A 15,412-nucleotide genomic window follows, 5' to 3' on the forward strand; every position below is an offset into this window, starting at 1 on the left:
CGTCAGCCATATTGGTTAAATGCCTCAAACAGGCAACAGCCCCCCATATGATTGGGCCAATTTGACCCAAACAGACATTAAAGAAACGGCAAAATTTAAGAATAACTGGGTCAATAGCTGGTTTGAACCCTAAAGTGTAAGGGTATGTATAAACAAAAGAGAACCCAGTCAAGTAAGAAGTAATTCTCTGATTTGGATTAGGGATAATAATGGGAAAATCATTACCCCAATGGCAGTCTTTGCGAACTACAGGAGTCAAAACTTATGTAATTTGAGTGGGGTAAGCATCAGCACGATCTAAAGCGGAAACCTGGTTTCTAAGAGATTCCCTATCATGGTAAAAAGATAGTTTTGTAGGGACTATCTCCTCTACTAAAGGCTCACGTAATGGTTCAGAAGGTTCTTTACCCCTAGAAGAAGATTTGTAAGAAAGGGAACCTCTGGTTCTAGAAGAAGGACCAGAACTAGGAGAAGGTATAGACGAACCACCACCACGAGTAGACCCTAAGCTATGAAGCCTACCTCCCCTTCTATGCCTAATGGGGGCATTAGGGAAGGTATTAACAATGGGAACTCTCTTAGGGTTCGGGTTTGGTGAAGACATGGCGAAGAAGAATAATGTGAGGAAGAAGTGAACTAAGATTTGAGGAATTGAGTGTTCAATAAGTTTTATGTGGTAAAAGACAAGGAAAGAAGTTATATTTATATTAATAAGCAACCACCAAAGGTAAAAGTACAGTGATGGAAGGACCATAATAATAATAACTGGCACTTCGTGAATAGTGGAGCCGTAAAAAACCTTGAAAAAGGCTGCAAAACTGCAGAACCAATGGAAAAATGACACGGGTGCGGAGCATTAAATGGAAGCGACAATTGAAGCGTCAATTTTGTCATAGCATTAATGGTGACAAAAATTCTCTTTTAATGAAATTCACTTCCCAAATATTCAACTGATGAATAAATGAAAAGTGGGGGGACTATCTGCATTGGAAAAAATTGTATTTAAATATAAAGGTGATGTGTCGAGACACGTAGACTGGTCAAATAGTCAAAGAATTACAACTAGCCAAGAGGCACGAGTTGCAACAGATACGAGCAAATGGCAGAGGAAGAGGTACAAGCAGTTATTCAAATAACTCAGCGTCCGTACCTATCTAAGTCATTTATGTCCGAGAATCAAAAGAAATGAATCTGACAGTAGAAAAGAGTGCAGATACAGCATTTAATAGGCATTAAATGTGGGATACGTTAAAGAATTTGTATTGAATGTAATGATTATGTAACATAGCATTCAATGTCTTTAATTACTCATAATAGCCTCATTATGGTTTGGGCAAAACGTATATCTCCAAGATATCTATAAAAGGGAGATATCTGATCAATTGTGAGGACACGAAACACTATTGGAATAAATTTTGGTTTACTTATTTTTCTCTTGATTACTCTCTTGCTACCTAAATTACTTCCTTTTATACATTCTTTTGATTATCAGTAACACGTGTTCTTCTAAATTCTAGCTTTGACTAAAATTTTATTTTTTGGTTAAACAATCATGACAAGTAATCACATGATCATTAAAATAGCCCACCACATTAGACTTAATTATTCCACTAATTGATGAATTCTTGGCGCAGCTAGTAATGGGTACACGTTGGAGTACACTAAACAAGATTATTAAAACAGATATGATGATCACAGAGCAGATGAAGCTTTTAATTTCCACTATTTAAAGGACACTTTCATCAACTGAAGTTGTATCTAGTTTTGGCATAAACATGAAAAGGGTTACTTTAGTTTTCTTGTTTAGTCTCTTGTTAGTTTATTTTATAAGAGAATCCAAGGCAGCTTCTCAAGCAGAAGGCCATGGCGTTTACATAGTTTACATGGGTGCCACGGGTTCATCAAATAATGTCGTTAGAGATGATCAAATTCAGCTTATGACAACAAGGTAATTGGCTGTTAACTATGTGCAACATTCTGGACTATGATAAGGTTGTAATGTTATCACTTGTCGCAAACTTTTATTAATTCATTAAATACCATAGTATTGCTCAAATTTTAGTACAGTAATTGCAAACATACACTGATGTATTTTGACAAGGTGATAAATACTCTTGCGCGCACTATACCTTTTGATATCCAGTGTAAACTTAGTATAAATACATGTTTTTCGGAATTTTTAAACCATTTATATGTAAAAACACACACGCACACCCATATTGTGAGCTGGAGCCAATGTGTGCATCAGAACACACTGCGCTTACCTGCATCCCGAGGCGGATGCAATACTCAAGCACCAGGTTCATCCGAACCCAATATTTTTGACGCAAAGCATATATTTATGTGTGAAAATCTTCAAAAACTGCAACAAATAGCAAGTAGGCCTGAACCAATAATTTCAAAAATACAACGGGTTCAACGCTAAAAACTTAAAAGATTGAACTCATAAAACTTAAATCCTAAATTCGCCTCTGCCTGTATCTTCTAGAGGTTAGAACCATTGTAATTCATGCAAAAGTTCTACTATCTTTTTAATTTAACGTTATAAATATTGCATTAGGAGAAAGAACGCAGTGGTGCACAGTTACAGAAATAGTTTCTCAGGATTTGCAGCACGTTTATCAGATGCTGAAGCTCAGTCGATTGCTCAGCAACCCGGAGTTATCTCTGTTTTCCCTGATCCAGTATTTCAACTCCACACAACGCGGTCATGGGAGTTTCTAACGGATCAATATGATCTGGTACACAGTTTCCCTAATAGTTCTGGTTCAAACTCAACCTCAAAAGGAGCAGACACCATAATTGGGATTTTTGACACGGGTAGGAATCAAAATGCAAACTTTTCTTGCTCTTTGTTTATCCTTTATGACACTAATAAAACAATGTATCTCATACTATGTTTAGGAATATGGCCTGAATCAGAGAGTTTCAATGACAAGGGTATGGGTCCAGTCCCATCCCGTTGGAAAGGCACTTGCACCAAAGGTTATGATTTCAATTCTTCCAGCTGCAACAGGTAAAGGTCTTAGTTGAGTAATGTCCCATATGGACTATGTAAAGTTTTCTAAAGTCTTATAGGCAGGGGGTGCAGCCTTCAGTTACCAAGTTCATATGATACGTTCGATGTAGTGTACAAATTTATGTGTAAACTGTAAAGTCCACTAAAATTGCAATAAGATAATAGATATGAACTCATAACTTTAAAAATATAATGGTTCAATGCAGTGGCGGAACTAAGTAGTGTCAAGGGGGTTCAAACCAAACCCCCTTGGCCTTGACACTGGACAAATAGAGTAAAAATGATTTTTTTTTAATTATATATGAGATATTGAATCCCCTTGACATGAAAAATTCAAATATAATAGTAAAGGGGGTTCAAAACTGCCTTAAGTCAAAGGTTCAAGTTCTAACTGTGATATTGTAGAATATTTTGAATCCCCGTGTACAAAACTTTGGTTCTGCTACTGGTTTAATGCTAAAAACATGCAAAAATTGAACTCATAAATCTTAAATCCTGGACTTGACTCTGCTTATATAGAGTCCTTGGGCACCTCTATCTTTTGTTTTAGTTTGGATGTGATGTTCAGATTTATTCCCTGGTCAGCCAACTAAGTACCTAGATAGACATAAAAGATAGCCCGTCATCATATCAGTTTATGATAAGACGTTTCACTATCTACATTCATGGATATATATTAGGAAACTGATTGGTGCAAGGTTTTACGATGACGCTGGCGACTCAGCAACACCTGTTACAGGGACACCTAGGGACCATGACGGACATGGTACACATGTTGCAGCTACAGCAGCAGGGAGTCCAGTGGCAGGTGCATCCTATTATGGGTTAGCAGCAGGAACAGCCAAGGGTGGTTCACCAGGGTCAAGGATTGCAGTGTACCGTATATGCACGCCTTATGGATGCAGTGGATCGGCCATTATGAAAGCATTTGATGATGCCATTGCAGATGGGGTTGATATCATAAACTTATCAATTGGTCAACCAGCTGGAGCAGAGTTCGAGTTTTCAACAAATCCTATTGCCATTGGAGCTTTCCATGCTGTAGAGAAGGGCATTTTTGTCGTCGCCTCTGCTGGAAATGATGGCCCTTTACGAGAAACTGTTGTCAATGTTGCTCCTTGGATTTTCACAGTTGCTGCTACAACTATTGACAGAAACATTGAGACACATATTCCCTTGGGCGGGAACAAGCTGATTAAGGTACTCAAAAGAAAAACACTGTTATTCTAAACACAAGCTATCTTTTCAAGGACAACTCTCAATAGTACCCTTGTTGATTTTCAGGGTGGAGGTATTAGCTTTAGTAATCTCAAGAAATCTCCAGTCTATCCGTTGGTGGACAGTAGATCTGCAAACTTAACTATGTATGACGGGGACGCAAGGTAATTGGAAGATTGAAATACATTAGTTCCCATTTCTGGGGTCTACCTAGGAAATAGAACTGTACATACCTGCAACTAACTTTAGGTAAATTTCAGTAACTGTGAACCAGATACACTCGACGAACACAAAGTCAAGGGTAAAATTGTTGTTTGTTATCATCTCACTGATGATTATTCAATCGAAGATAGGCTAAATGAAGTAAAGAACAAGAGTGGCATTGGATTTATATTAATTATTCCTGATGATGAACTCATAGTGGCACCCAATATGGGATCCTTCCCAGGGGCAGTAATCACTCAACGTGATGGCGTGAAGATTCTTTTGTACCTCAACTTGACAAGGTACTCACTTTACTTATCAAGAAGCACTTGATGTAACATAGAAAATTGCTAAACATAGAAAATTTCTAACTGCACCTTCATATTTTCTAAAGGAACCCAGTGGCAACAATTCTACCAACTGTTAGTGTAGATAATTTCAAACCAGCTCCTGTTGTGGCTTTCTTCTCATCAAGAGGCCCTGCATACAACACTCGAAACCTCCTAAAAGTAAGCACTCCTTATTCATTTTTCCCCCCAATTTAGACCATTGCTCGATTTTTGTCCCTTGCGCAGGGCCATGCTAGTCTTTTTTTTCTAACTCTCAATTTTATTGGATATCTCCAAAGGAAATGTAAGGACTCGTACTACTTACATACAAATGTTAGAAGTCAGAACCAACGCTCCACAGCAGATTTCTAGTAGATCACATACTGAATGGTTTCTGACATGTACTTGCAGCCGGATATTGCAGCACCAGGGACTGCAATACTTGCAGCTTGGCCAGCAAATGACACAGAAGTGGCTCGGTCTGGCCAAGAACCACCACTATTCAACTTCCTCTCAGGGACTTCTGTGTCTTGTCCTCATGTTTCTGCTATTGTTGCAACACTGAAATCTCAAAATCCCACCTGGAGTCCTTCAGCAATCAGATCAGCTATAATGACCACAGGTAGCAACCTGATAATAGTTAAAGTATGCCGATGCCACCACTGCTAACTCTTATGAAAATAGTCTTATTCTCTTCTTCTTTTTTCGCTCTTTTCTTTTTAATAGCTTTTCAGGAAAGTAACTTGAAGACTCCAATGTTAGTCAACAGTGCATATGGAGAATACCTTGCCAACCCATATGACTTTGGTGCAGGAGTAGCAACTACGTCAGGGCCACGGGAACCAGGCCTGGTTTATGAGACTGAGATCACAGACTACTTGTTATTCCTCTGCTCTGCTGGTTATAACACATCAACAGTTAAACTCATCTCAAAGACAGTTCCAGACAGTTTTTCATGCCCTACCAACTCAAGTGCTGAATCAATGTCTAACATGAACTACCCATCAATAGCTGTTTCTATGTCCAAGGAAAGAGAAACCAAGCAAGTTATCAGAACTCTAACTAACTTTGGTGAAGAAAAAACAGAATACACGGCTATCATAGCAGCACCAGATGCATTGAGAGTCCGAGTGCATCCAAGCACATTGAAATTTACAAGTAGCACGAAGAAACTGAGCTTTCAAGTGACTTTCAAAGCAACATCTAGAGAGAGAGAATATTTTGGATCAATTACATGGACCAATGGTAAGTACAAGGTTCGAAGTCCATTCGTTGTCTCCTATTGGTAACATTATCAAGCATCTGCTACTTAACCAGTCCGACAAATGGGTTTATGCAATGCAATGCATCCATGAACGTTGTGTCAAAAATGTATTTGTAACTCATATGAATCATGAATAAAAGGTTCTCAATAGAGAAACTGTATCTATCTCATAATATTCTTTTTCAATAAGTATATATTTCATGATATTACTTAATACAGGTGGCGTAACTGGTAAAGTTGCTGCCATGTGACCAGGAGATCACGGGATCAAGTCATGGAACAGCCTCTTGTAGAAATGCAGGGTAAGGCTGCGTACAATAGACCTTTGTGTCCGGCCCTTCCCCGGACCCTGCACATAGCAGAAGCTTAGTGCACCGGGCTGCCCTTTTTTTTTTTTACTTAATACAGTACCTTCCGCGGTAATAAAAGAATCTAAACAGAAGCAATAACTGATGAGAACAAAAAGATGGAAACTTCAAGGTAAATGCACATGAATGCACTATGCGGCAAAAAAAAAGAGAACTTCGGGACAACATTAACTCCAAGAGAAAAGAAGAAACAAAACAAAGCCAAGCAATGCCATACCAATAAAAAGTCCAACTTTTATCAACTATATAATGGAGAAAGCAACAAATACATCTCAGAACCAAAAGGAAGTTATTCTATGGAAGATAAGAGATTTTAGTTATAAGGATTCTTCACCACAGAGAGAACCTGTTCCCTGAGAACCTCATTTCTTTCCTTCAGGTGTGAAGTTGTTCTTATTGTTAAATGTCGCTTGCATCCATGTTTCAGATTTTAAAGTGCCGGAATATATCATTCGATTGACTATTTTATATTATACAATATAGACATTTCATTTCTAATTATCGAAGGTAGAGATAAATTAATTTAAGGATACATCACAATGTTCATAATATACTTATACTAGTTTCTCCTTAGGCGACAGTAACAGAAAACTAGTTAGAGGAAGTAGTTTTGTCCATCTCTCATTTTAGCAATCGAAGAAAAGTATCCAAAACTTTGCTTATTATTTTTCCTATCATCCGTTCTAGTGGCAGCATTCCCTGATCTATTGTGTCACCCGTTCTAGTGGGAGCATTCCGACTTTGCTTCATATTGCAGATATTGTGTTAGACATTTTATATGATTTATATAGTTAGCGTGTACAACTGTAGCGTGAACAATCATAGAGTAGTACAGCTATTGGATTCCAACTAAGTGCACAAACATGATTTTCTTTCAATCTCAAAAACACAAATGCCATAACATATGGCATGTAATGAACAGAAATGAGATGTACAGAGTTGCAAAGTTTTTCAGACTACAGACACATGCTGTGTAAGAAATAAAGCTCCATCAATCAAGATCCAGAGATGAAGCAACTGATGAAGGACGATTGGACGAAAATGCAGTGGTTTTGACCTTGCTTCTGATGTTTGTAAATTGCAGAGGTTACAGAAAGCAAATCCTGGTCTTGATTGGATCCATGTTTATATGAAACTATTGACATACTTTTTAAGGATCTGATCAACAAGGATCCTGTAACCTTTTTCCGTGGGATGGTAACTATCCCAAAATAAATATTTTGTGTCATCTTCACATGTTCCACTGTATTTGTTGCACAGTATTACCACCTCTATGTTTCCAGTACCACAGCATCCTCTATCTACTACTTCAAATCCTGACATCATTCATATTTTATAGGAGGTCAATTTCAACGATACACTCAACAGAAGAAAAATTAAAAATTACATTTTATGGTTTTGAGTTGTTGATGGTGATAAATAGATCATTTCTTTTTTCGGAATATGTGAATAACTTTTTGATCCAAATTTTAAAAAAAATTTACATGGCCTTTAATAATCTTGAGTCAACCCTTATACCCCAACCCCTGGCTACCTTGATGAGTCCCATCGGGAGCTATATTCATTCTCGCAGGCGATATCCACAATCTCCTTCTCAAACTCTCTCTCTCTCTCTCTCTCTCTCTATATATATATATATATATATATATACACACACACACACACACATATACACATACAACCACCGACTTAAAATAGATCCACGCTCAATTCACCGCCTTCCTAATAATATGCTTAATGGAAATTTGCACTGTAGGTTATGAGCTGCTAAAGATTAAGAGCCTAGAGTACCAAATAGTTCCTACGTAAATCATATTCAAGATTGAAGATTATCAGAGGTAAGACAAACTTGATATACAATTTAAAGAACCCCAAGCAATCAAGAAATTTGACTTTAGTGAAGATTTGCATTTACCATGTTTTTGAGGGTTGACAATGAGATCAAGCAGAGAACTGTAGATATCAACGAAAACCAACTTGCTTTGAAGGAGATTTTTGGACAATGAATCAATTGCAGCAGAGAGCTTAGTGTTGGCTAATTGTGCAGCTTGATTGTATTCCTCTGAACACTCTCTTGATTTACCTCCACCTAGTGTTCTCTGGGAAGGCAAACACCCTATGGGTGGAACTCCAAAAATCGCTATTTTTCTTGCTCCCAATTTGTATAGTTCCTTCCAAAAGAAAGAAAAAAAGATTGACAAACATTAACTGACTGATCACCTTAGAAATTTTGTTTACTAAAAATACAGATAATAAAAATGAGAATAAGGTGATGCACCATATGTAAAATGTAATATGTATTAGGTAACGCTCATAATTGTGAAGACACATGTATTCGTCCATTATAAATTGAGCATTCTATAGGTGGCTCAATTCTTCAAATTTACAATACTAAAATACGTAGAGCCACTGATTAGATATCAGATATATTTGGCTTCGAGAATCACATAATATTCATAATCAATCTTTCTCATTCACATAATCAATAATTTAGTCAGAAAAGTTTATTTTAGATTAGTGAATTTTTGGAGTTATGAGCTCTCAGATTAATTATTCTAGGTGGAACAACATGCTTTTCATTCATTTGCAAACATCACAAGTTTAACTACGAATTGGTCATGCTGAATAATTGTGGCACAACTAAGTTTAACTATTGGATTATAAGAATCACTTTTTTATACTAGAATTACTACTTCTTCCATTTTAATATGTTTGACACTTCACATTTATCAAGGATTGATTAATCTGGCCATAGCTAGTTAATTGGATCATTGCAATTAAAAGAACCTACGCATTTAGGAATTAGAATACTCCTTTATGTGACACGCTTTTCTTCTTAGTCTGTACAAAACATAATACCACATTTTTATATTTGGAAACAATTTAACTTAGGCTTTCCATTTTAGTCTTATGAGAATCTTTTACAGCCATACACATGTTATGATATGTTTAAGACCGCATGTTTCAAAAGTCCAATTTTTTCCGAAACTCCTAGAGTCAACCTATGCCATACACTAAATTGGAACAGAGAGAGTAATTAATACTCATGTTTGGCACTTCTCATTTATCAAGGACCATTTCTCGATTTGTGCATGTCATCCTTGCGCAGGGGCCATGCTAATCTTATCTTTATCGTTCCAATTTTATAGGATGTCTCCGAGGGGACTTTCATTTATCAAGGAACGATCAATTTAACCCGAGCAAGTTAATAATTATTGCAATTAAAAAACCTACACATTTAGGAAGTAAAATTAAAGAGAGTAAATATAATTAAGATGATGAAATAGGTGAACGTACTTGGATAAATTCAGAAGCTCCGGCGGCCATAAGATCAGTGTATCCGTTAACATCATACTGCAGCCGGCGAATTCCGACGGTGAAGTAGGTGTTGGCCAGGTCATCGCTTCCGGCTACCACTAAGAAGACGCTATTCCTCAATATGTCGTTCGCTTCTTCTTCTCCAACTAATTGCTTCAGCTTCCCGATGTATTCTCTAAAATGATCTAATTGTGTTGATAGAGGAATCACTGACTGAAATTTCCAAAATAAAGCGGGAATTCAAATTGTTAGTTTCCACTTTCCACAATTACAGTACCCTCAATCCAAAACAGAAAAAAGGAGAAAGGGCCAATTGCCAATTTCGCACTTTTAGTGCTCGTTTGGACATAACAATTGTAAAATTTCGGGTAAAGAGTGGGAACAAAAAATTTACTCAAATTTGTATTATGTGCGGACATAAATATAATTTTAGGTTGTTTTTGAATTTTTGTGAGTGATGTGAAGTGAAAATTTTGAAAAATAGCTTTTTAGAATTTTTTAAATTTTCGAAAAAATTTGAAATTCATCTTCAAGTTAAAATCGAAAATTTCATGGCCTACGCTGATTTCAAAAAAAAATAAAATAAAAAAATCTTTTTTTTGGCCAAACGGACCCTTAGTTGTCCTTTAAGAGATAATAAATTAATTAAATATTTTACCATAATACTCATAATAATGATAGCATTTCAAAAAAAAAAATTGAGAAGTAATTTGGAGAAAGAGTAATTAATAATAAGGATAAAAAATGAAACTTTTTTTTATCATCCTTTTAATTGGACAAATAAAAGCAAAAATATATTTTTCGTATAGAGAACAAGTAACACTAAACAGAGGGATTATTTGAAATAGCTAGGACAATTTTGTTCTTCTTTAGCCAATTTTGTCCTGAACTATTACAATTTGGTACTCTTTCATACATAAGCAGGGATCTCGGGTTCGAGCCCTGAATATAAAGTCGTCTTTGTTAGGAATCTCTTTATCCCAAAGTGAGATTTTTTCAAATTTAGTCGAGGCCCAATACAAGTATCCGAGACCGAATGGGGTAAAGAATAGAAAGAAGATAAAATTATCTAATTCCATTATGAATTTTTGACATAAAATCTTAAATATTTCAAAAATGGAATTATATACTTAAAGATCACGTAAAAGGTTCTATAGAGTGTATGTCTTTATAATTAATAAAAACTACTTAGAAATTTAAGAATCTTTATAAGAAATTAAAAAACTACTCAGAAAATTTAAGAAAGACGAAATGAAAAAGGAACTGCATGATCTTTCAAATAATAAGTGTCATATAAAATGGATTAATTGATATAGTTTTTTATTTTATGAAAAAGATTTATACTCTACAAATTAAAGTGAGTAAAATACCACAAGGGCAGGTGTTTGAGGATCAAATCCAGTAGCTCCTGAAGCAAAGCTTACTCCAGTTTTAAGATCTTCAGCTTGCAAATTAGGATCAAGATAAGCTGGCATCAGTTCTTTAATTCCCAGTTCGTCCACTGAAATGGATAATAAAGTCAATATCAAACTCAAACTCAAACTTACAGAATTATGTTTGTAATAATTAGCAGTAAGACTTTAAATTGAATGTTCTGGTGTTATTTACTAATAACTAAAAATGTTTATACTCAGGTGACAAAAAAATCAACGGCAGAAAACTATGTAGATTGAGTATGAGTTTACACCGTTTGTACATTAAACTTATACTATTAGTTTAATGATTGAAATTGGTAAAACTTGTAAAGAGTTTATGTGGAAATTTAATTTCTGCACCAAAATAATAAGTCTTTATTTATTGAAAGAAGCTGGGAAACTAACTGTTGATAAAACGCAGGTATTATTGGGATATTTCTGAAAACGAGTCAAATATCTATACTATATTAAAAGCACGAAGGTCCTTAGCGAAATGTCGTTCGCCTTTTTTACCCTTTAAAAATAGATTTCACATTAGACAAAATTATCATTTAATTATTCACTTAATATTTAAGATTTTGAAATAAATCAAAATTTTAGCTATTAAACTTTTCCTTATTTGAATTAAGTTAAAATCCTAATATCTAGGAATTTAAAACTCATCAACATATTACGTTTAATAAAGTTTACTTTCATCTTCAATTTACTTCTACTAAAATATAGGATTGAACCAAACGATTCCATAAATAAGAAATTGGAGAAATAATTATATTAATCAAATAATGACAATGTACTATATATTTTATTCAGAGTGCAACGTTACCATGCCGATAACATGAGCAAAATAATTAATAAAAGTTGACCAAACTTTTTTTCCGTATTCTTTTCCTTGGTATAATTATAAATTATAATATATATATATATATATATATATATAATTGTAATTATATTTAAATATAGCTATGTATTTAAAAAATATGCTTAACAATTAGAATAAATAAATATGAAATATCTTTATTAATACAAAAAAAAAAAAGAGAGAGAAAAAAATAATTGGCAAAAGTCAATAGCACTAATGCTTCAGTAAATACAAAGTGCAAAAATGCGATTCTTTGATCATTTTAAAATAAAATAATCTTATTTAAAATATTTAGTTACACGAAAATATTTAAAATTCAATAAGCTAATATTAAGAATTTGAATCAACAAAAATAAATTATTTCTTAATATTAAGAATAAATATTTAAGTATTAAAGTTATTTAATTAGCAAAAGAATCCAATCTATTCTTTCCAAATTATAAACCTAAAATTATTTTTCACGCTGGCTCAAATCTTAGGGACCATAAATTTGTTTCCTCAAAAAGATTACTGGTGATGAAAGAAATTAGAGAAATAGAGCAAAATCAGTTGCAGTATAGTATTAAGAGTTAACTTGGTTAATATGCAAATTTGAATAAATGATAATGAAATAATAGAAAATAAAATTTCAAATTGAGTCATCATTAATCATTATTCTTTTTTATTTTAGTAACTAAAACCTCACTGCAAGGGTAATATTATAACCTTTTACGAAAAATAAATTTAAAAGACATAAGATTCTGTTCTTCCGTTTGTGTTATTTCAAAAAAAAAAAATTAAAATCATAATATAAGTATAGCTAATTCTATTTTTGTCTCCTTGGAAAAATTTGATAAAAATATTTTTAGAAAAGCTCTTACATCTTCAAGAGTGATGTTCTTCCTGAAAATAACAAGAAAGTATAATAACTTGTGAAATTAAGCTGATATAATTATAAAACTGGAACAAAATTTAAATACTGGATATAATTGGATGATGATTGATGGCTCCATGAGACATAGTTTCTTTTTTTATTGAGTTTGCAATATAGGATGAATATTTTGCAATTTCTAGAGCTTAACCTTTATTTATAACTAAAATATATTTTTTAAATAACATTTATGTAATTATTTTTAAAAAATTATTTATTGAGTTAGGGTACACGCGTAAAGCGCGTACCCTAAGGCTAGTTAATATAAATGAGAGAACTAGTTACCTCATAAAATAAAAGTAAAAGATATATGCACATATTCCAGTTTTACCTTGTTAGTAAAAGTTCGATTCTTCATTTCATAAATTTCTAAACCTATTTTCTGTTACCTTGTTAGTTACTAATTTGTTTTGGGCACACTCATTAAGGAAATACTAAATTCTAGACAAAAATAGTTAGTGTGACTAAACTACCCTTAATTAAATATTGCAGCATAATTTAATGTGAGAAGTAAAAGACTTTTTAGGGATACGTACATAAGGGGTAATTTTGGAAAAATGAATATTTTCTTGATTATATAAACGGACACTTATTTTGGACCAAAATAAAAAAGCAAATTGGTCACTTATTATAGACAGGAGGGAGTATCAATTTAAGAAAAAAAGCACCCTAGATTTGGCTTTCAAAAATACATTATTTTTTTTTATAAATCTTCATCTTTTAAATAATGAAAATTCAGTTGATGGGGTATAAAGAAAGCACAAATATTAATATTAAAACCTTGAGGAATTAAATTGTCAGTCACAGTCCCAATTATTTTGTATGGTTGATCATGTAGCTAGCCAATTTATTAGAGGTCTATTTCTTGCGTATTTATTTGAAAAAGACAGACGAGAAAAAAGAAAGTAATACTATATATTATATATATTATAAATTATATCCCGTAAGATCATAGAACTCTGCTCAATTATGCAGGAGAATACTTGTGTTTATTGGGGAAACGTAGTTTTGACAATATATGGGAATTATCCATGCTTTAATTTCCCATTAAATTTGCAAAATTATTTCAGCCCCGAAAAAGAAAAAGAGAGAAGGAAATTAAGCATAGGTCGTTGTACCAGAGAAAGCTATAACTGAACACTAATTACACTGTTCATTTAATTTTCGAGTTTAGCTAGAGAATAAAAATCCAAAGAACACAAAAGAATAAAGAGAGACCACTACATACTGATTCCTCATTTTGGTATTTACCCTTCTTTTTCCTTTCTTTGTGTGACATTATAGACATTATATTATATGACTCAGGAGTATCTCACTTTGACCTAATTCATTTCGACAAGCAAATTTTGCATTAGTTGAATCATTACCCATTCCTTTTGCTACTTGACCTTACTCAAATATTTGACAGTTATGAGTCTCAATTTTGACTGTCAAATTGAACTTGTCCATTTGACACCCATAGTAGAGAGCATGCATATATAGAGAGAGAGTGCGCACTTAAAGTTCCATAATAGTTTCAAATTAAAGTACTGAGTTTTCCACCTTAAACTCTCTATTCACTTCGGCCCTAGTAATGATTTAAGTGATTTTAAGCAACTCATCAAGACAACTTGAAGAAGTTGATTAAATATGGTAGCCCGATGCACAAAGCATCCCACATTAACCCAGGGTCCGAGAAGGGCTACATTATGAGGATGTAATGTAGACAGCTCAATCTAATGCTTGCATTAGCAGACAACTTGAAGAAGTTGATTGTTTGTCCTTTTTCTTTTTAATTATAACTGTGAGACAAAGAGAAAATGACGGCGTCCATGGTGAAGGATAAAGACATGACAAGGGACTACCGTCAAACGCAACCGTCACTAATCGTGGAGACAATCTTCCTTAATACTCGAGAAACTAAAAAAGTATGTCTACTCTTTTTAAGTTTTAGAAAGTTTAAATACAACACAAAGTCAATACATACATACATACATACATACATATATATATATATATATATATATATATATATATATATATATATATATATATATATATATATATATATATATATATATACACACACACACACAGAGGGTGTCTTGGCATTGCTAAACCTTCCAGTAGGTTTTCCACCCATGAAATCCTTCCCATATGGCTCAAAATTACATTTAACAACTGTTGCTATGTGATTATTGTTTCCTTGATCAACAATGGAATCTCCGAAAGCAAAAACAGCCCTCACTGTTACATTTTCCGGCAGCTGCACTTTCCCTTTACATGAGGCAACAAATAACAGAAATAAAACATGGACCAAAATTATTTTACGTGACAAAAACACCAAACAAAAACACGACATTTTAAGAGATGTCAGCAAAGTTTCAGACACTTTTTGTTTCAAGAAGATGAAACAAAAATAGCCTGGTTTGGAAAGCTTTAAATAATTATGGAATTGAGTAGTAATGGCCGTGGTTTTTTGTTTATTTATAGATGGCTAGAAAAGGATACATACGTTATTATATTGAC

General features: G+C 33.8%; 2 protein-coding genes and 1 non-coding gene across 3 annotated transcripts; 1 reads left to right on the top strand and 2 right to left on the bottom strand.

Annotated features, from left to right (window-relative positions):
- Positions 1-1,738: 1,738 nt before the first annotated feature.
- On the top strand, positions 1,739-6,207 carry LOC107783456 (CO(2)-response secreted protease-like). The gene is made up of 9 exons (XM_016604425.2): positions 1,739-1,948; positions 2,561-2,820; positions 2,905-3,016; positions 3,700-4,219; positions 4,304-4,401; positions 4,498-4,743; positions 4,836-4,950; positions 5,182-5,392; positions 5,497-6,207. Exons 1-9 carry the CDS (start codon positions 1,776-1,778, stop codon positions 6,057-6,059), a joined length of 2,298 nt encoding a protein of 765 aa, XP_016459911.1. The 5' UTR covers positions 1,739-1,775; the 3' UTR covers positions 6,060-6,207.
- A 1,049-nt stretch (positions 6,208-7,256) lies between these two features.
- On the bottom strand, positions 7,257-15,337 carry LOC107783455 (GDSL esterase/lipase EXL3-like). Its single transcript, XM_075249734.1, has 5 exons — positions 14,969-15,337; positions 11,091-11,221; positions 9,700-9,933; positions 8,318-8,573; positions 7,257-7,718 (listed from the first exon to the last, which is right to left on the bottom strand). Exons 1-5 carry the CDS (start codon positions 15,243-15,245, stop codon positions 7,528-7,530), a joined length of 1,089 nt encoding a protein of 362 aa, XP_075105835.1. The 5' UTR covers positions 15,246-15,337; the 3' UTR covers positions 7,257-7,527.
- Positions 9,466-9,568, bottom strand: LOC142164999 (U6 spliceosomal RNA). The gene has a single exon (XR_012696056.1). It is a non-coding gene; the product is annotated as a U6 spliceosomal RNA (small nuclear RNA).
- Positions 15,338-15,412: the final 75 nt, after the last annotated feature.

This window comes from Nicotiana tabacum, chromosome 1 (genome assembly GCF_000715075.1).
Source record: "Nicotiana tabacum cultivar K326 chromosome 1, ASM71507v2, whole genome shotgun sequence".
In the NCBI taxonomy this organism is placed as follows: domain Eukaryota; kingdom Viridiplantae; phylum Streptophyta; class Magnoliopsida; order Solanales; family Solanaceae; genus Nicotiana; species Nicotiana tabacum.

Bases quoted from the DNA above. Each gene is read 5' to 3' on its own strand.
- LOC107783456 (XM_016604425.2), top strand. From the start codon at position 1,776: ATGAAAAGGGTTACTTTAGTTTTCTTGTTTAGTCTCTTGTTAGTTTAT. The intron at 4,402-4,497 runs GTAATTGGAAGA...GGTAAATTTCAG, and splicing joins ATGTATGACGGGGACGCAAG to TAACTGTGAACCAGATACAC. The intron at 4,951-5,181 runs GTAAGCACTCCT...ATGTACTTGCAG, and splicing joins ACACTCGAAACCTCCTAAAA to CCGGATATTGCAGCACCAGG.
- LOC107783455 (XM_075249734.1), bottom strand. From the start codon at position 15,245: ATGTCGTGTTTTTGTTTGGTGTTTTTGTCACGTAAAATAATTTTGGTC. The intron at 11,222-14,968 runs GTGTATATATAT...TATCCATTTCAG, and splicing joins GACACCCTCTGTGTGTGTGT to TGGACGAACTGGGAATTAAA. The intron at 7,719-8,317 runs GTAAATGCAAAT...GAATGATGTCAG, and splicing joins TGTCAACCCTCAAAAACATG to GATTTGAAGTAGTAGATAGA.